This window comes from Kogia breviceps, chromosome 18 (assembly GCF_026419965.1).
Source record: "Kogia breviceps isolate mKogBre1 chromosome 18, mKogBre1 haplotype 1, whole genome shotgun sequence".
Taxonomy (NCBI): domain Eukaryota; kingdom Metazoa; phylum Chordata; class Mammalia; order Artiodactyla; family Physeteridae; genus Kogia; species Kogia breviceps.
The window spans coordinates 47,189,103-47,211,493 of NC_081327.1; the positions used below are offsets into that span (position 1 = coordinate 47,189,103).

Consider the following 22,391-nt stretch of genomic DNA (forward strand, 5'->3'; position numbering starts at 1 on the left):
GCTCTAAGGATTATTTTAAGCTAATTATTTTTTTATTTTATTTTTATTTATTTATTTTTTGCGATACGCGGGCATCTCACTGTTGTGGCCTCTCCCGTTGCGGAGCACAGGCTCCGGACGCGCAGGCTCAGCTGCCATGGCTCACGGGCCCAGCCGCTCCGCGGCACGTGGGATCTTCCCGGACCGGGGCACGAACCCGTGTCCCCTGCATCGGCAGGCGGATTCTAAACCACTGCGCCACGAGGGAAGCCCTTAAGCTAATTATTTTAAGAGCTAAAGTTGAATGACAAAGATTCAAAGTTTTTTTTTAAGAAGTTGTGTTTTGAGGCCAAAAGTAAATCATGGTGGGATATGCAAAAATTGAAATGTGTTTTCCATTTTAAAATAATTTATGATCTAATTCAAGACATAGTACATATATCTAAGATAAAATTAACTATTTAAAAAGTGATATTTACAAATAATATGTATACTCATAAACATGAAAAGACCACGAGGTAAATGAGTTACCAGTATTTGGTTTAGTTACAAAGGAATGTTATCAGGATGTTACAGGGTTACAATAATTTTTAAAAGAGATGAAGGATGCATCCTATGGTCTCATCTGAGGTTGGAGTCCTCTCCAAACTCCCATGCTATAGCAGAATAACCTTGCAGCTGAGGCCCTCAATTTCATGCTTGCTGTCAGTTTGGAGCTGTTCTCAGCTCCTAGAGACCACTATATGGTAAGAAACACATGACAGTTTTCTTCTACAAGAGCAGTGGGAACAATTTTACTCGTGTTTCACGTCCTCTCCGACTTCTTTGTGTCTTTGACCTTTAAGACTTTTTGAAGGGCTTCCCCGATTAGGTCATGCCCACCCAGGATAATCTCGCTTTTGAGTAACTTAAAGTTAATGAAATTAGAGTTCTTAATTAATTACACCTGCAAAATCTCTTCTGCTTTATAATGTAATCTAATCACAGGAGTGACATCCTATCACATTCATAGGTTTTGCCTGCACTCAAGGGGAGGAGGTTATACAAAGTTCTACAAGGGGCTGGAATCCTGGGGCCATCTTAAAACTCTGACTACTGAGTGGCTTGCTCTCCTGGCTATGGGGCCCGTGCTATGATGCTACCTATGTTTAAGGAGATCAGGGGCTGGAAACATCTAAGTGTCCTTGAAAAGTGGTGGTTCTCTGGTGGGAGTGTGGCCTTGTTGGAAAGGGGGTTGTTCCAGAACTCAGAACTGGTATCAGCCTGTTGTCCCATTGAGCTAACTTATACCTGCTTAGCCAGCTTTTAACTAAGTTGTCAAAAACAGAGTGGAAATCAATCCCAGAGGCCAGCCAAGCTCATCCCTTGTTCAATTATGACATCAAACAAATGATCTTAGCCAATGAACTGGAAATATCCTCCATCTAACTTCATGTTATAACTCAGAGAAGCTTATTGTTTCTACTTAACTTGCCCCCCACTCCCCTGTCCCTTAGTTAGAAATAGCTGTTTATTAGATAGCTTTGTGGACTCACCTATTAAAATGCATTTATCTGCAGAAAAATTTCTTATGACTATGAAGGACTTGAGCCTTCATCTTTAAGTGTGATATTTTGAGATATAAATAACAACTCTCAAAATAATTTGGTAATAAAATGGAGTATTTCTTCAGAAATGTCAAAATATCATCTAATATGACTAGAATAGGAACTGAAGTGAGGCTTACCCAATTTTCCCTCCAGGAATCAAAGTCTAAAACATGGAAATTTCAGGTTGCAAATAATCAGTTAATGGAACTATCACATACTTAGGAGGTCATCGTTGCTGTGACTTCATGCACATGTGAAGTAGCTGGGCACAGCCTGAATGCTGTGAACATTCTAACTACATCATCAAAGGTGTCTAAATGAAGAGATGCCTGTGTCCTTTGAATCCTTTCCACTTTGCTTATGAATCATGGCCACTCAATTTTTGCATCATTTGCAGTCTTAAATTCTATTTTTCTGGAGTAAATGAAGCAAGTAACTCTAAAATTCAAGAGATATAAAGAAAAATATGGCCTTTTGGAACATTAAAAATTATTCCTTAATAGAAAACAGTGCATCCCAAGGACATTTAACTTCCTTTTCAGGTTAATAATTCTGTGCCACTTTTTTTAGAGAGAAAGTAACAATGTGATTGGGCATGTTAAACGCTGTCCTCTCTTTCTTTCCCCTTCTCGAGGGTTAATTCTTATCATAAGATTTTTGTAAGAGATATCCAGCTAAATTTTATCCAGTTCCAACTCTTGAAATGTTTGAATTTATAATAATTACTTAAGGTAGCAATCACAGGCACTCATACAATACTATATACCAGGTACTAGAATTCTTTATACGCTGACTCATTTAATTCTCAGAAAGCCCTGCTTACCTTAGTACTGTCATTATCCTCATTGAGAGATGGGGGAAGGCCGTTTAAATAAAGTGCCTAAGGTCATTCAGTAAATGGCAGAGGCAGGACTTGAGCTCCTGGAGCATGGCTGTGAAGCTGTACTTGTAATCACTATGCTATGCTATATTCTGGCTTCTGGGTGAGATGACATGTAACTTATGATGCTGACCCTCCAGACACTTTCATCCCAGCAAGTGGAGATCCAGATCACCTGAGAGGTGTTGTCATAGAAGCCCATTGAGGTTAAGGAGGGACCTTCCTGAGGGATGGGACTGGTGGTTCAGGAGGGGTTCCATAGAGAATCAGGAAATACAGCTGAGACTTGGAGAAGAAGCAGGTGCTCAAAATGAAGAGAAGAACCTCTTTCAGCTTTGTGCATTGAGGAGAGGATTGGGATAATCTTCCAGGTGACTTTGGAAATGATATAGTCTTGTTGCTCTGAAATTATAGTCACATATGTGGATTCCATTGTTAACCCTAATGGCTTACTCAAAATAGAAAGTCTCATCATTAAAGCAGTATATGTGTGTCACTAAATCAGACTCAAAACTATCAATACTTTTTAATAATCACTGGGCAGGGGCTTCCCTGGTGGCGCAGTGGTTGAGAATCCGCCTGCCGATGCAGGGGACGCGGGTTCGTGCACCGGTCCGGGAAGATCCCACATGCCGCGGAGCGGCTGGGCCCGTGAGCCATGGCCGCTGAGCCTGCGCATACAGAGCCTGTGCTCTGCAACGGGAGAGGCCACAACAGTGAGAGGCCCGCGTACCACAAAAAAAAAAAAAAAAAATCACTGGGCAATGAAAAAAATTTTATTTTTTGATTCTACACCAACAGTTTGGTAATTGTGGTAGGTAGAGCAGTGGCCTTCCAGGGATGTCCACAGGCTAATCCCTGGAATCTTTGAATGTTACAACGGGGCTGGCAAAGGGACTTTGCAGATGTGATTAGATTAAGGCTCTTGAGATGGGGATTTTATCCTGGATTATCCAGATGGGCCCAGTGTAATCACAAGAGTACGTGAAAGAGGGTAGCAGGAGAGTCAGGAAGAAGATATGATGGTGGAAGCAGAGATCAGAGGGCTGTGCATGAGGCAGTCGGCCTCTACAAGCTGGAAAAGGGAAGGAAACGGACTCTCCCCTAGAGTTTCACAAGGAATACCACCATGCTGACACCTTGATTTTAGCCCAGTGAAACTAATTCTGGACTTCTGACATCCAGAACTGTAAGATAATACATTTGTGTTGCTTTAAGACACTAAATTTGTGGTCATTTGTTTTAGCAGCAACAGCAAACTAATACAGCAGCCATTTACACCCTCTGCCGCTCTTCCTGGGCTGTAAAAAACAAGCAGTTGTCTGTAGTAATTCATTCAAGAACAGTATGGAGGTTCCTTAAAAAACTAAAAATAGAATTACCATATGACCCAGCAATCCCACTACTGGGCATATACCCTGAGAAAACCATAATTCAAAAAGACACATGCACCCCAGTGTTCACTGAAGCACTATTTACAATAGCCAGGACATGGAAGCAACCTAAATGCCCGTCGACAGATGAATGGATAAAGAAGATGTGGTACATATATACAATGGAATATTACTCAGCCATAAAAAGAAATGAAACTGAGTTATTTGTAATGAGGTGGATAGACCTGGAGTCTGTCATACAGAGTGAAGTAAGTCAGAAAGAGAAAAACAAATATCGTATATTAACGCATATATGTGGAACCTCGAAAAATGGTACAGATGAACTGGTTTGCAGGGCAGAAATTGAGACACAGATGTAGAGAACAAACACATGGACACCAAGGGGGGAAAGCGGCTGGGGGGTAGGAGTGGGGGTGTGATGAATTGGGCGATTGGGATTGACATGTATACACTAATATGTATAAAACTGATGACTAATTATGACCTGCTGTATAAAAAAAATAAAATAAAATAAAATTCAAAAATTAAAAAAAAGAGTTTTTAAAAAATAAATTTATTTATATATTTATTTCTGGCTGCATTGGGTGTTTCAGGCTTTCTCTAGTTGCGGCGAGCGGGGGCTACCCTTTGTTGTGGTGCGCGGGCTTCTCGTTGCGGTGGCTTCTCTTGTTGCAGAGCATGGGCTCAGTAGTTGTGGCTCGTGAGCTCTAGAGCACAGGCTCAGTAGTTGTGGAGCACGGGCTTAGTTGCCCCATGGCATATGGGATCTTCCCGGACCAGGGCTCGAACCCATGTCCCCTGCATTGGCAGGCGGATTCTTAACCACTGAACCACCAGGGAAGCCCCCACTCGAGTTTTTACGTGAACCTATTAAAAAGAAAGAAAAAAAAACAGAAGAAAAGTTCTTTATTCTATACATTTAAACCTATTTTCTTTTAAAGATACACCTTCATTACCATTTGACTTTAGTTGTTCTATCATAGATTTAAAGGAATGTTAATGTGTGTTGTTTGCAATAAATGGAGGAGGATTCACATAAACTCCTATACCTGAGCTCACACTGTATGCATTCCTCAATCTGTGTATGAGCAAATGTAGACAGAATGTCCTTGGATTTATTTATATGTGGTACTTTCTACGGCTTTCATCTTTTCTCTTGCTTGACTGTATGTTGTGTGTTTAGATTGTCAACAGCATAAACCTCATGTTTGGTGAACATCATTTTTACTTGTATTATTATTTTTTGTAACTATCCATTTCTAACCTTACATGACAATTTTCTTTAGACTGGCCTTCCTCTTCCTTAATTTGAAGCATATTTTATTTTATCCAAGTTACACACCTATTAATGTTCTAAACCTCTCCCCACCTCTGCTCCACAAAAATCCAAAATTTATGAGAGGCCCCTTTATATCTCTGTTATAAACATTGTACATTCTACAGTTTATTATTTGAATGATTTTGAGTTTTATACCTACTTAAAGCTTCTCTCTTTAAGTCTTTTTTAGTCAAAAGTCAGTTCTGAAATTTAGATTTGGTCATAAAAGGAATGAATTTGAAATATGGTTACAAGTCTTAAATCTACTCATTGTAATAGGGAAGAACTTTTTGTACTCTCTTACAAGCTAATCACTAAAGGGATGTTGCCTGTAAGCTTAAATTATACATAATGGCCCATCTCTGGGAACCCTGCCTCCCAGTTAATGAGCATTAAGCTAAAATACTTTTGTTTAGCTCACAGGAAACATCCTGACCAGGCCCACCTGTGAAGGACAGCAGGGAGGAAGAAATGAACACATCCCTTCACAGGCTGACCAGAACCAGGAAATGTTTGACTTTACTCCCTCCCCTTTTAGTATAAAAGAAGCCTGAATTCTAAATCAGGAAAGATGGTTCTTTGGGGCATGAGTCCACCAACCTCTTGGTCTGCCCACTTTCCAAATAAAGTTGTTATTCCTTGGCCCAACAACTTGTCTCTTGATTTATTGGCCTGTCGTGCAGCGAGAAGTAGGAGCTTAGACTCGGTAACATCATCATGGTGTCACATGTGGTCATTTATCTGTCAGTAAAGGCTTGTGTTGTGTACAGATTCCTAGAACTCTGATCCTGTCTTTACTTTTAAATGATTTCTTCCACCCCTTCACCTTTGGTTGGTTTTGTTTGGTGGACTTGTAGGTCTCTTTGTCTTAATATCTGGACTTTAAATAGTTGCTATTAAACCTCTAAAATCAATCAGCCTCTGGCTGTGCTGTTATTAAAAGTTAACTGCCCTCCCATTAATCCATTAATTGTGAAGATTAATTGGGAAAGCTATTCAAACCAAAGCTATAACTTGGGTATGTAAGCCAGTGTTTGCCTCCAAGTGAAACCTTATCCCATGAACATCAGAGTATTTATACACACACACACATACACATATGTATCTATGTGTGTGTATATGTTATTCACCCATGGATTATGTAGGAGAAAATGCATAGAAATTTATAGGCTGCTGCCAAAATGAATTCTTGACAAGTAGAAAATCATCTCTGTCTTTGACTCAGCTCTAGAAAAAATACTGATAAATATTTACTTGAGTTGCAGCAATATATTTTGAATTACAGCAATATGTTGTTTTTTAGATTTAAGCCACTGATTGACAAAGTTAGAAGCTCATGTTTGTCTTATGTCTAAAACTAGTCTCCTCAGTGAATGTTAATTTTCATGTCAGAGTCAAATCACTACTCAAGCTAAAGAATTTAGCAGTGATCTATACTCAGTGGTATCTAATTGAGTTGAAATGTTATTTTAGGTAATGATGAGAGAGAAAAATCAGGATAGGCCCATATTTTGTCACCTACTCTTATGAAAAATTATATTTTATTCAAGCCCAGTTGTATCATCACTACTCCTTAAAATGTATTCTTTTTCTTTTTTTCTCACCAGAATGTCACTATGTGGTAGCTGCCTCCACACACTGTCAGTTGACATAGTTACATAGGGAGAAAGGGATGGGGTGTGTGATACCATAACCATTTCTTCAATCTTTAAATAGCCTCATGAAACAGTATGAAAAGCATAAAGAGTTTTGCAAAAGGAACAAATCTCTCAATTGGATAGAAATTAATTTGCAAGTCTGTCTTAGTGGTTTCCAAATTACCATGGTCCTGGCTAAACTACACCCCAGACAAAGCAAGTCCGAGTGACCTGGAATAGGGCACAGTCATGGGAAAGTTTTAAACCTCCCTCAAGTGATTATACTATGTAGCTAGGATGAATTACTATAGGTGCATGTTCCATAAAATGACAGCCTGAGGCTGATCCGTGTATATATTATTTTATCAGGAGGCTGATGCTACTTTTCAAACATAACCTGGGTCTTCTACAAATTCTTAAGATGGCCTTCTGTGGCTTTTCTTTGATGTGCTGAGTGAATGCTTAGGGTGGTTACAACTGTGAGGATGAGCCTGCAGAGTTGGGAAGAGCTCGTTGATGTGGAAATCAACGAAGGCCACCCAAATGAGAACAAACACAGGCTCTTTATCCAGAGTTTGCTATAGCTAGGGAGTCAGCCACCATCGCTTGTGTTTGGCAGAGAGTCAAAGGCAGGCAGGGGGCAAGGGAAAGCTTTATAGTGAAAAGACAAAAAAAGAGAGAAGGCATCAGGTATGCCTTGATTGGAAGCTGTTGCCAGGGGGAAGCTGTAGACAGGGTAACCAGAAGCAGGCCATCCTGTGTGATGGATTAGGTGTGCGTATTTGGGTTCTTCTGTATTTAGCAGAGATTTATCCAGTCCTAAGTTGGAAGCAGGGGCACAAATTAGAGAAGCTGTAAGATATTTACCAAGTACTGGCTGTATGGGCCCAATTGCTACAAGGGATTATCGTTAGGCTTCTGCGGTGGCTACCGAGGCTAGCAGGTTGGTTCCTGGGCTGGTTGTTGCACGTTATGGGTCAGAAGTTCTGTTTTTGTGTGTAGTGTGGCCATTGTCCATTTGTGTATTCAGTCTCTCATTGGGCAGAAGTGGTCCTCAGGGACTGGATCCTGTGTCATGCCAGGGCAGGAAGATGGGACTCCTCCTGGAATCCTAAAACTGGACCTGAATAATCTGTAGAACTAACTCAGATTTGGCTTATGGTTAAAGAACAATATTGTTTTCTCACTTTGGGGATGAAATCTTGCCTTGTACACAATATTTCTGACCTATGTTAGCCTAATTCCACACTTTTCCTAAATTAGTCCATGATTTCTAATTTCAACTGGATGACAATTTCAATAATATAGATCAGAATAGAACATTTTCTCTAAGGAAGCAGATTTCTTGAAGGGAAGGTCATTCCTTAATCCTGCATTCGTCAGTGGAATATTTGGGTTAGGTCTAAATAGTAAACTGTTTTCTGAAAAGGCTGAGATTCCAATGTTACCAAAGCTCCCTGTCAAAAGTCCCACTTCTGCCTCTCGTATATGGGAATTTTTGAAGATTTCTAAGCATGTTTCCTATCTATCCTGTCCTGCCCTGTCCTATCCTTCTTCAATGAGTATTCCCATGGGAAATATGATACATTAGCAGGTACGCAGTTGATTTTGGTGGGTCTTCCAAATAACAGAGAAGGTTGTTTTACTCAGTGGCAACTAAGCTGAATGTTACTGAAAATTAGCCCTACTTTTGGTCAGCTATATTTTAGATTACCAGTACCTGTTTCAACAATGTAGCGGCTCCGAACAACAGCTGTGTGCCTTTGGGTAATCGTGTAACCACTGTGTCCCTTTCTCCTCAATTGTACAATGGAGTTAATAGTAGCAAATAGTATAAGGTATTTGTCAGGATTTAACACATGTAAAGGACTGAGAACATAAGCAGCCAATAATATGCACTAATATACTACTAGCTTAGTACAGGTAGTATTGCACAGAGATTAAGAAAATTGAATTACTTTTATTAAAAATGGAACAGCTTTTACTTACTTATCAGAATTATGAATTAAATCCCTTTGTAAAATAAAATTAAATTACTTTTGATCAAGCTATATTAAAATACTTTCAATATAGCTCGCATCTTTATTTGTAAGAGGCTATTGAGTTTTTTCATATACACAATTCGCCAGAGGTCTAATTTATCATTGTCTTTTTAATGACAATGGTAAGTTCTTCTCTCACAGTGAGGAGTAAATGATGTCTTTTCTGAAGTATTGATTCGAAAGCTGTGGATTTGTGTCTCTTTCTGCATGTGTGTGCACACGCACATACACAAGAAAGTGTCTCAACAGAAATCAGGGAATTCTTTCCCCTGGAATATGTATATTCTAACATAATTCATTAAAACTCTTTACATGAAATCAAAAAAGACTGAGAATACTAAAAAATTACCCACCAAATTTGTAATTACAAAAAAGACAGAACTATAGTTTCACATTTCCGACTGTATTATCAAGTTTAATGTGGAAATTCTGACTATGAAAAGTTGTATAAAAAATAACATATATAATTTTGGAAAAGCATAGAGTAGTAAGAGTGATGTTCATTTCTTCCTCGGAAAGAATTAACTAATTAACCAAACATGCCTTGCTACCCTTTTGAATTGTACAAGCTTTCCCCCTGATGACTGTGCTTATAAATTTCACTGGTGACTGAAGTCTTTCATACTCTCCTGTGCCCCTTGTACCTAGAATGTGCTTTTTTTTCTCCCGGTCAACTTCCCTTCTTCACCAAGGTTGTCAAGCTCTACCCAATCCCCACCACGTTCGGCTGCGAGCGAGTTGCGGCAGCACAGTTCAGCCGCAGCACCTGAAACGAAGGAGCGGCGGGAGCTGAGTCCCAGCATGCAATGCGGCAGCCTAAGGCCCGGGGCGAAGCGGTCCTGGTGCTGTTTCCCGCTGTAAGGGAAAGCGGGATGCAGGCTAGGGCTCTCTTGCTGGGAGGTAGACAGCCCTATCCATCCCGTGTGCAGGTGGTGGGAGGTACAATAAGCAGCACGGGGGGCCAGGAAGGCCACAGTCTCCCAGGTGCCCATCCTGAAAGTTGGAGAGGCAGCAGAGAATTTCCACTGGGCCCCTGCAGTTTAGGAACCTTCCTTCTTAGGGTTAAGAGGCAGCAAGAGGGAAACTGGGAGTTAGGACCTCCACGCCGACGCAACGCGAGAGCTGAGCAGAACCAGAGCTAGCGGCACGCATGTGCCACTGACGTGCAGGAAGCTGGAGAGAGACGAGCACGCTACAGTGCCGGGGGAGAACTGAAGGTGTGGTGAGGTGAGGGCCACAACCTGAGCTGCTTATCTGTTTAGGATGCGGCAAGGGGGCTGCAGCCGTCCAGGGTCCAGGCCCAACGTTCCCACTCCACAGTTGGCCCAGGTTCTCCCTGTTCAGCAGCTTCTGTGGTGGGCAGTCCTCTGGAGACTTGCAGGGGTGGGTGCAGAGGTGTCAGTACTTGCACACTATATATTTACATACGTAAATACGTAAATTACATATACCACCGCACCACCGTCTGCCTGTCTTCCTTCTCCTGTTCCCCGCTAAGTCCCAGCACTTGTAGTGGTCTCGCCTGGAGACAAGAGGGAGAAGGACAGAGGCTCTGCCATATCCCACTGCCTCCTTGGACCCTAGAGGTACTGAGACAGGGTGCTTTCGGGAAGGAGAGGAGCCTTTGGGGGGCCATCCCCGGGGCCTAGACATAAGCAGGGGAGGCCATGTCCCACCCCACCTCTTGTTTCTGGACCCTCCTCCCCTTTGGGTGTATGGGTGTGTTCTAATTTTCTTTATGGAAAAATGGACCAAAAAGCAAAAATAATGGAGAGAGCGAGGTATTTGCAATAAACTAGCCCCATGTGGCCAAAAAAAAAAAAAAGAAATGTATTCGTATTATATGTATTATTCATATTATGTGAAATATATTTATATATGTCTGTATAAAATCATACGTATTGTTATTGCATTTTTATGCATATAATATGTATATATAAATATGTTCAGACATATCTATATAAGGTTACCATGTAAGTATATGCCATCACTTAAACTTATGATATGACAGCCAACTTAGCATTTATACAAGGGTCAGCTTGTGTATATGTATGTATATATATATATATATATATATATATATATACACACACACACACACACACACGTATACATTATACATATGTATGTTGTAATATATGTATGTTATAACACACATGCACATGCCTGTACACACATGTATAATTGTATGTATAATTATTATAATTGTATATATGATTACATATTTATATGTATAATTGTATATGTAATATATGTAGAACATATGTATAACACAGTATAGTATAACTGTATGTTGTATAACTATACTGTGTTATACATATATTATACATATATATGATTATACACATTATACATATATAAGTACAAATATTGTACATATACATATAGTATGTATATAATACATTATACTATTATATAAATATATGTATAGTATATACATATAGTATATGTGTAGTATATACATACAATGTAGTATATATGTACATATATACTGGTCCCTTGGTGAAGGGACCAGGATAGTATGATGATCTGATATAGTACTTAATTAAAAAATACAATTATGTTTTGAGCTGAAATAATATATTATTTCAGCTTTGAAAAGCTCCTTCCTGAAACGCCTGTATATTTATACACTCTGAATGATGATTATATGCACTCTGAAAAGCTGTGAAGTAGAACTAACAATCACTGAAATTTGAGAGGAAGTTGAGCGTTCTAGCTGGGGGATTAGTCCAGGACAAAACTAGTCCATTGGGCTGCTTTTACCAGAGTGCAGGGTAGGGTTTCTCAATGGCTGCACTGTCGACATTTGGGCCTGGATAGTTTTTGGTTGTGTGGTGCCACCCTGGGCACTGTAAGATGTTTAGCAGAATCCTTGGCCTCCACCCACTAGATTCCAATAGTACCCCCAAGTTGTGATGACCAAAGTGTCTCCAGATATTGCTAAATGTTTCCTGGGAGGGGGAGGGAAATCACCCCCGGTTATGGTTCCCAGCTTTGCGAGACCAGAATCTGCATTTTACTGCTTTAACTGGTACAGTCAGAGAAAACTGGTTTTCTGGAATGAAATTCACAGGAGACTGATTCATTTTTTACAATTAATTAAATAATTGTTGGCCGCATTGAATCTTTGTTGCCGCGCATGGGCTTTCTCTAGTTGTGGTGAGCGGGGGGAGGGGGGCTCTACTCTTCATTACGGTGCACAGGCTTCTCATTGCGGTGGCTTCTCTTGTTGGGAGCACGGGCTCTAGTCGCACGGGCTTCAGTAGTTGTGGCTCGCGGGCTTAGTTGCTCCGTGGCATGTGGGATCTTCCCAGACCAGGGCTCGAACCCGTGTCCCCTGCATTGGCAGGCAGATTCTTAACCACTGCGCCACCAGAGAAGTCCACGGAGACTGATTTTTAATCCAGAATACAATTTCATTAATGTCTAGAGGGAAATATCCGTTTTACTCACTCCAGACTCATTATTGCTGAGATCCCCCTCCCCTGGTGTTAAGACTATTGCAGATCAAATTGGTAATAAACAAATAGCTTGGTAAACGTGGAATTGGAGTGTGTACCTTCCTGAGAGGTATTTTATTCATGTCATTATGGTGTCTGATGATGTTCCTGTACTCCAAACCTAAAGAAATAGTGATTATAATCATGGTGTTCTTACTTACTAGATTCTGGACCCCAACTCACTTTATAAACATCATGGTCCCATCACAATGAGATGAGCAGATTTACCAAACTCTGTGACTCAATTTTACCTCATCTGTAAAACAATATCAGTACCTCAAAGAGGAGTGGTAAAGATTGGTAACTACGTGTTGAATGGCTGTAAGTTCTTAGCAGAGAGTGCTCACTGAATGTGTGTTCACTATTATTAGTTCTTTGTAAGAATAACTTTAGAATATTCTGCTGCCAAATAAACATACTACAGATTGGGGGGAAATGTATGTACTCATGTAACCACCAATCAGACCTACAGCTAGAACTTTACCAAACACCAGAAGCCCCCATCTGTCCTCTCCTCACCCCGTCCCCTGCCGATCTCTTTCCTGTATCACATGTCCCTCTTCTCACAAATGGAATAAGCACCCCTTCTCTTAGATTAATCCCATTCTTTTTAAGCTAAAAATAAAACAGTATTGAGTCTCAATTTATAGTGGCAAAAACAAACGTGCAATAAATATATGCCCTCTAGAGTGATTGCAATGGAGAGGCATTTTACATCTGAAACATTGATTTGAATCTGCATAATTGATTGTGAATTGCAGTTAAACAGCCTTGTTGGGTCACACTTATACCTGAATACTCATAATCATTCAAAAATGATTATAGTTTTGGTAGACACGCACCCACAAATGCACACCCCCCCCCAATATAGATAGTGTGCTCATTTGTGCACACTAACACACACATCATAGCTTCCACAGCATACTAAAGCATTTTGGTTGTTGCTTGTGATTGGGTGTAATCAGAATTTCCTTCAACACTTCATGGATTGTTATGTCTTTTTATATCTACACTTCTTAACACTTGAATTACAACTAGATTGAGCGTCAGTACTTAAGCCAGTCAATAGACATGCAGGAACTGTGGGCCAGCTATCAAGTCTTTTTTAAGAGCTAGCTAAAGCAGGGGTCCCCAACCCCCAGGCCACAGGCTGGTAGCAGTCCGTGGTCTGTTAGGAACCAGGCTGCACAGCAGGAGGTGAGCTGCAGGCAAACGAGCGTAGCTTCATCTGTATTTACAGCCGCTCCCCATCGCTCGCATTACCGCCTGAGCTCCGCCTCCTGTCAGCATTATGGTGAGTTGTATAATTATTTCATTATATATCACAAGGTAATAATAATAGAAATAAATTGCACAGTAAACGTGATGCGCTTGAATCAACCTGAAACCATCCCCCCACATCTGTGGAAAAATTGTCTTCCATGAAACTGGTCCCTGGTGCCAAAAAGTTTGGGGGCCACTGAGCTAAAGAGTTTAAGGTGTGAAAGAAGAAAAAGGGGACTTTAAATGAAAATGAGACAATCTTAAAAAATAAAATGCTACCTTTAGCAAATTCTTTTGAAAGGCAGTCAAATGTTAAGTTGGTAAATTTTTACTTACCACTTATACTTTAAACCTTTAACTTTAAGAAAAAGTACATATTTCAAATGGCAGGACTGCAGAAAAATATTGTAGTTTGAATTTTTAAGCAGTAAAACTGGTAGTGACTATTTTATAAAAAACCTATGTTCAAGAAGCATAGGCTTCATAAAATTTCAGATGAATCTAGATAATTCCTAGATTTATTTAAAATGTTTATTGTTAATTTAAAAATTGGGACAATAATCCTGCATGATTTTTAATTAACAACATATGTTAAATCCTAAATATAAGAGAAATATTTTCTGATTAGAGCAAAACTGGCAACAACTTAATAATTGTATAAAATGAAAATCTGAAGACTGCATGAAATGAAGAATTAGCTGAATAAAATAAGCATGTATAGATATTGTGGTCAACATGAGACTGTTCTTATACTTTTCCTCACTCTTTGTGCCTTACTTTTTATTGGATATGTGATATACATAATAGGATAGATAAGACATGTATATACTTTCATATATATCCTTACATACCTATTCATATACACATACAGGTATGTGTATGTATACACACACACACTGCCTTCCTTTAGAAGTAACCAGTATCCTGAATTCTAAGCTTTTCATTTCTTTGTTTTTTTAAATAGTTTTTTTTCCTAGTCACATGTGTCCCTAAATAATGTATTACTTAGCTTTCTATCAACATATATTATATGGTCTTCTATAACTTTTTTCATTAAATATTTTATTTCTAAGATCCACCCTTTTTATTTTATTTTACTTATTTTTTGGTGTGTGTTGCTGTAGTTCTTTTTTCCTGCTGTATGTTATTTCATTGTGAAAAGTACTATGATTTATTGATCTCTTCTTTGATCAGTAAATGTTTGGATTGTTAATCAATTTTTGCTATCATGAACATTGTTGCTAGAAATTGCACACATCTCCCTGTGCACAAATACAAGAGTTTCTCTAGGTTAATGCTTCTCAACTTCTTTTCTGATGGCACACAATAAATACTAGTATTTGTTTAACACCCAGAAGGCAAAGCTTCTTGAGACCAGCAGTTCATCATAGGGAGGCTCTGCCCAGGAGGAAATACATATCAATGGACCATGGGGTACAGAAGTTCAAATATGCAAGCTGATGACAAATTGTTTTTTAAAAGTAGGTGCTTGCCTTTACACTCCCACTAGCAGGATGTTGGAGTTTCTCTTGGCCCACATTATCTGGACCATCTGGTGTTGTCAGACTTATTAAATCTTGCTGGTCTGCTGTTTGTAAAATAGTATCTAATTGTAGTGTTAATTTACACTTTGAGTTTGATCATCATTTAATAGCGGTTCTGTGCTGTGAACTCTCTGGTCTAGCCTTATGTCATTTTTTTCTAGGGTGTTTTCTAACTGATTTAAAGGGAGTTTTTGTTTCTCCTTATTATTATTTTTTTTTCCTTAATTTGCAATACTAATTATAAACTGTTTGGGGAGTACTTTCTCCATGTTGTGATGTTTCTCTTTACATCACATGTCTTTTGACAACCCTAAGTTCTTAGTTTTAATCTAGTTAAGTTTATAATTCTTTCCTAATATACATTTATTTATGTAAATTAGGAATACTGATTAGGTAGTTTTGTTTCTTGTTTAAGTAAACCGTTTCTACCTCAAGATACTATTTTGTAATTTCTACGAAGTTTTCCTTCTCCATTTCCATATGCTCTTGTCTTCAAATTCTTTTTCTCATATTGAACTTACACTATATATAAGCAGTGGGCATATTGTTAGAGATCCTAGATTTATTGTTTTGTTTTGTTTTGTTTGTTTTATCTGTTGAATCCAAGTAAGCTGTCAGCACATTACTAACCTGGATGTGGAATTTTTCCTTTTGGCAGACGATTGTGATGACCCTCTGGTGTCTGCCTTGTCTCAGGCATCATTCAGCAGTTCATCCGAGCTCTCTAGCAGCCATGGTCCTGGATTTGCAAGGCTAAATCGAAGAGATGGTAAGTCTGCTTTTTCTGCTCTGATTGGTTCATGACGAATCTCATTCATCTTCCATTCTCATTTAGTAAAATCATTGTAAGTGATGTATTGTAAATAAGCAAATGGCAGAAACTGATGAGATGTACATGACATTTAGGATTGGCTCTAGAATGGCAAAGGGATGCACCTGTTCCAAGATCTTGTATCATCATTTTAGCGCCAAAGAATTGAATTCCCTAAATCTGGCGATTTTTTTAATGTATCTTATAAAATAAATTTTCTTTAGAATTCTTTTATTTTCATTTTAAAATTAAAATATAGTTCATGTACTATATAATTTTAGTTTTAGGTGTACAGTATATTGGTTTGACATTTAAATACACTGTGACGTGACCACCGTGTTATGTCTAGTAACCATATAAAGATATTACAGTATTATTAACCATATTCCTTATGCTGTGTATTACATCCCATGACTTATTTATCTTATAACTAGAGGTTTGTAACTCCTAATTCCCTTCACCTATTTTACTCATCCCCTCAACCCTCCTCCTCTGATAACCACCTCTTTGTTCTCTGTATCTAATTTCATTTTGTTTTGTTTGTTTTTTAGATTCCAGATATAAGTGCAATCATACTGGTTTGTCTTTCTCTGACTTATTTCACTTAGCATAATACTCTCTAGATCCATCTAAGTTGTCACAAATGGCAAGATTTTATTTTTTTAATGAAAAATAAACATTCCACTGTATATGTATATGCCACATCTTCTTCATCCATTCATCTACAAAGGACACTTAAGTTTCTTTCATATCCTGGCTATTGTAAATAATGCTGCAATGAACATAGGAGTGCATGTATCTTTTTGAATTAGTGTTCTTATTTTCTTGGGGTAAATACCCATAAGTGAAATTGCTGGACCTTACAGTATTTCTGTTTTTAGTTTTTTGAGTAACCTCCATACTGTTTTCCATAGCAGCTGCACCAATTAATCCCACCAACAGTGCACCAGGGTTCCTCTTTCTCTACATCCTCACAGACAGTTGTTATTTCTTGCCTTTTGGATGATAGCCATTCTGACAGGTGTGAGATACATCTCATTGTGGTTTTGATTTGCATTTCCCTGGTGATGAGTGATGTTGAGCCTGGCCTTTTCTATGTATTCTTTGAAAAACTGTCTATTCAGGTCCTCTGCCAATTTTTAAATTGAATTGTTTGTTTTTATGATATTGAGCTGTATGAGTTCTTTGTATATTTTGGATATTAAACCCTATTTGCATATGTCACTTGCAAATATCTTCTCCCATTCAGTAGGCTACCTGTTTGTTTTGTTGATGGTTTTCTTCACTGTGCAGAAGCTTTTTAGTTTGATTAGGTCTCATTTGTTTATTTTCGGTTTTGTTTCTCTTGCTTGAGGAGAGAGATCCAAAAATATATTGCTAAGACCAATATCAAAGGGCATACTGCCTATGTTTTGTTCTAGAAGTTTTATGGTTTCAGATCTTACATTGAAGTGCTTAATCCATTTTGAGTTTATTTTTGTATATGGTGTGAGAAAGTAGTCCAGTTTGATTCTTTTGCGTGTAGTCTGATTTTTCCAACACCATTTATTGCAGAGGCTGTCTTTTCCCCATTGTATATTCTTGCCTTCCTTGTTGTACATTAATTGACCATATAACGTGGTTTATCACATCAACTGACTTGCAGGTATTGAGCCATTTTTGCTTCCTTAGGATGAATCCCACTTGATCATGGTGCATGATCCTTTTTAATGCATTGCATATTTTGATTTTTGCATCCATGTTCATCAATGATATTGGCCTGTAATTTTTTGTGTGTGTGGTGTCCTTGTCTAGTTTTGGTATCATGGTGATGCTGACCTTTTAGACTGAGTTTTGAAGTATTCCTTCCTCTTCAATTTTTTGGAATAGTTTGAGAATGATAGATGTTAACTCTTCTTTAAATGTTTGGTGGAATTCACCTGTGAAGCTGTCTAGTCCTGGACGTTTGTTTGTTGGGAGTTTTTTGATTACTGATTCAATTTCATTACTAGTAATTGGTCTATTCAGATTTTCTGTTTCTTCCTGATTCATTCTTAAAGATGGTATGTTTCTAGAAATTTATCCATTTTTTTCTATGCTATCCAATTTGTTGTTGTATAATTATTTGTGGTAATCTCTTATGATCCTGTGTTTTTCTGTGGTGTTGGTTGTAACTTTCCCTCTTTTGTTTCTGATTTTATTTATTTGGTTCTCTCTTTTTTTCTTGATGAGTCTAGCTAGAGGTTTATCAATTTTTTTTATCTCATCAAAAAACTCAGTTCTTTTATTCATTGGTCTTTTTTTCCCTTGGTCTCTTTTTTTGTTTGTTTGTTTTAATTACTGCTCTGCTCTTTATTATTTCCTTCTGTTAACTTTGGGCTCTGTTCTTTTTCTACTTCCTTATGTGTAAGTTCAGATTATGTATTTGACATTTTTCTTGTTTACTGAGGTAGGCCTGTATTGCCATGGATTTCCATTTTCATTTTCCTCAGGGTATTTTTAAATTTCCTCTTTGATTTCTTCAATGACCTATTGGTTGTTTGGTAGCATATTGTTTAGACTCCATGTGTTTATGTTTTTTCTAGTTTTTTTCTTGTAGTTAATTTCTAGTCTCATACTCATATGGTCAGAAAAGATGCTTGGTAAGGTTTCAATTTTCTTAAATTTACTGAGACTTTTTCTTGTGGCCTAGCTTGTGATCTGTCTTGGAGAATGTTCCATGTGCACTTGAAGATAATGTATATTCTGTTATTTTGGGATGAGAGTTCTGTATATATCAATCAGTCTGGTCTAATGTGTAATTTAAGGTCGGTGTTTCCTTATTGAGTTTCTGTTTGGATGATCCATAGACATAAGTGGAGTGTTAAAGTCCTTTACTGTTATTGTATTACTGTCAATTTCTCCCTTTATGTTCATTAATATTTGCTTTATATATTGATGTGCTCCTATGTTGGGTGCATATATATATTTACAAGTGTTATATCTTTGTTGGGTTGATCCCTTTAGCATTCTGTAATGTCCTTCTTTGTCTCTCATTACAATCTTTGTTTTAAAGTCTGTTTTGTCTGATATAATTACTGCTAACTCAGCTTTCTATTTGTTTCCATTTGTATGGAATTTCTTTTTCCATCACCTCACTTTTAATCTGTGAGTATCTTTAGATTTGCAAGGAGTCTTTTGTAGGCAGCATATATATGGGTCTTTTATTTTTTTAAATCTATTCAGCTACTGTATGTCTTTTGACTGGAGCATTTAGTCCATTTACATTTAAAGTAATCATTGATAGGAATGTACTTATTGCCATTTTTTTATTGTTTTCTGGTTATATTTGTAGTTCTTCTCTGTTCTTTCTTCTTTTCTTGTTCTCTTCCCTTCTGATATGATGATTGTCTTTAATGTTATATTTTGATTTTTTTCTCTTTTTTATGTGTATGTGTTATAGGTTTTTTGTTTGTGGTTCTATGAGGTTCATATATAATTATTTATTATGTATAGTTATCTATTTTAATTTGATGATCTCTTCAGCTCGAACACATTCTAATAACTCTATGTTTTTAGTCCCTCCACCACATTTTATGTTTTTGACATCATGTTTTGTATCTTTTTATTTTGTGTATCCCTTAAATACTTATTGTAGATACAGATGATTTTACTACTTTTGTCTTGTAACTTTCCTACTAGCTTTGTAAGTGGCTGGTCCACTACCTTTACTATATGTTTACCTTTACCAGTGAGATTTTTTCCTTTTGTAATTTTCTTATTTCTAGTTGTGGCTTTTTCTTTTCTTCTTAGAAGTCCCTTTAACATTTCTTATAAGGCCAGTGTAGTGGTGCTGAACTCTTAGCTTTTGCGTCTCTGCCAAACTGTACCTGTCCTTCAAATCTGAATGATAACCTTGCTGCGTAGAGTATTCTTGGTTGTAGGGTTTTTGTTTTGTTTTAAGATTTTTTGATGTGGACCATTTTTAGAGTCTTTATTGAATTTGTTACAATATTACTTCTGTTTTATGTTTTGGTTTTTTGGCTGTGAGGCATGTGGGATCTTAGCTCCCCAACCAGGGATTGAACCTGCACCCCCTGCATTGGAAGGCAAAGTCTTAACCACTGGACCACCAAGGAAGTCCCTTGGTTGTAGGTTTTTTTCCTTTCATTACGTTGAATACGTCATGCACTCCCTTCTGACCTGCAAAGTTTCTGCTGAAAAGTCAGCTGATAGTCTTATGGGAGTTCCCTTCTAGTTGCTCTTCTCTTGCTACTTTTAAGATTCTCACTTTAATCTTTAATTTTCCCATTTTAATTATAATGTGTCTTGGTGTGGACCTCTTTGGGTTCATCTTGTTTGGGACTCTGTACTTCCAGGACCTGGATGTCTGTTTTCTTCCCCAGGTTAGGGAAGTTTCTGGGTGTTATTTCTTCCAAAAATTCTTTGGTCCTTTTTCTCTCTTTTCTTCCTCTGGGGCCCTATAATGTGCATGTTCCTATGCTTGATGTTGTCTCAGAGGTCCCTTAATTACCTTTATTAAAAACGTTTTTTTTTTTTTTTCCTGTTCAGTTTGGTTGATTTCCACTACTCTGTCTTCCAGATAACTGATCCATTCTTCTGTATCATTTAATCTACTGTTGATACCCTCTAGTGTATTTTTTACTTCAGTTGTTTTATTCTCCAGCTCTGATTTCTTTTTAAATTTTCTAACTCTTTGTTGAAGTTCTCACTCTGTTCATCCATTCTCCCAAGATTGGTGAACATCTTTATGATCATTATCTTGAATTCTTTATTGGGTAGATTGCTTATCTCTATTTCCTTTAGTTCTTTCCCTGAGGTTTTGTCTTGTTCTTTCATTTGGAACAGATTTCTTTGTCTCTTCATTTTCCCTAATTCTCTGTGTTTATTTCTATGTATTAGGTAGTTCCATTATGTCTCCCAGTCTTGAAGTGGTCTTCCATAGGAGATGTCCTCTGGGGCCAGCAGCACACTCCCCTCTGACCATCAGAGCTAGATGCTCCAGGGGTGTCCCCTGTGTGGGCTGCATGCGCCCTTTTGTTATGGCAGGGCCCACTACTGTGGGTGGACTGGCAGGTGGGGCTGACCCCCAACCTGGCTGGCTATGTGACCTGGTGGTGCATGGCTGTTGTGGGCTCACTGGTGGGTGTTGTCAGCTCCTGGCGCTAATAGGCTAGAGAGAGGATTCCAGAATGGCACTTGCCAGTGCTGGTGTCAGCTCAGTAGGAGGAGACTCCAAAAATGGCCACCACCAGTGTCTCATTTCCCAGGGGAGTCTTAGCTGCCTCCTATCTCTCTTGGAGGCTCTCCACGGGCATTAAGTGAGTCTGACTCAGGTGCCTTTCAAACTACTGCCTCTACACTGGGACCTGGAGTATGTAAGATTTTCTGCACACTCTTTAAGAGTGGAGTCTCTGTTTTCTATAGCCCTCTGGCTCTTCCAAACATATGCCCTGCTGGTTTTCAAAGCTTGACTTCTGGGGCCTCATTTTTCCTGTGCAGGATCCCTGGGCTGAGAGCCCTATGTGTGGCTTGAACACCATGCCCCTCATGGAGGACCTCTGTTGCTATGATTTCCCTCATGTTTGTGGGTCACTGATCCTGTGCTGGGGTTACTGACTAGACTCCATCTCTGTCCCTTCTACCTGTCTTGTTGTGGCTTTTTCTTTATATTTTAGTTGTGGAAAATCTTTTCTTATCTTCGGGTTGTTCTCATAGATAGTTACTTTGTTTTCTTTTCTTTTTAAAAATAAATTTGTTTATTTATTTATTTTTAGCTGCATTGGGTCTTCATTGCTGCATGCGGGCTTTCTCTAGTTGCGGCAAGTGGGGGCTACTCTTCATTGTGGTGCACAGGCTTCTCATTGTGGTGGCTTTTCTTGCTGCAGAGCACAGGCTCTAGGCACACAGGCTTCAGTAGTTGTGGCTCGTGGGCTCTAGAGCACAAGCTCAGTAGTTGTGGCACACAGGCTTAGTTGCTTGGCAGCATGTGGGATCTTCCCAGACCAGGGCTGGAACCCGTGTCTCCTGCATTGGCAGGCAAATTCTTAACCACTGCACCACCAGGGAATCCCTGACAGTTACTTTCTAAGTGGTTGTTATTTTGGTGTGCGTGTGGGAGGAGGTGAGTTTCGGGTCTTCCTACTCTGCCATCTTGATCCTAAAATATACTTTTCTACAATATACAATCATTATGTATACAGTAGCCATGAAAATTTAATTGGCCCTCTATTTCAAGATAAGCAAGGAAGTTTGCAAGAAGCAATTTTAAAAGTTGCTAGTTATTTAACAATAATCATCCCTAAGTTTATTTAATTCTTAAAATGAATGACATGACTTTCTCTCCTGTTGAGGAATGGGAAGTTAATAAGCTTTCATGCTCCGTTAGGAGTACTCAGTTCGTATAGTTGACTATCTCTTAGGTAGGTTGTGTTTCATTGCTTGAGTATGTT

At 38.5% G+C, this 22,391-nt stretch overlaps 1 protein-coding gene across 1 annotated transcript in view; it reads left to right on the forward strand.

Moving 5' to 3' along the window:
* Positions 1-22,391, forward strand: part of CNTNAP4 (contactin associated protein family member 4) — a 264,709-nt gene that overhangs the window by 23,218 nt on the left and 219,100 nt on the right. Inside the window, exon 2 of the mRNA XM_067018557.1 lies at positions 15,808-15,918. Within this exon, the coding sequence (XP_066874658.1) occupies positions 15,808-15,918 (111 nt within the window). The remainder of the gene's footprint in view (positions 1-15,807; positions 15,919-22,391) is intronic.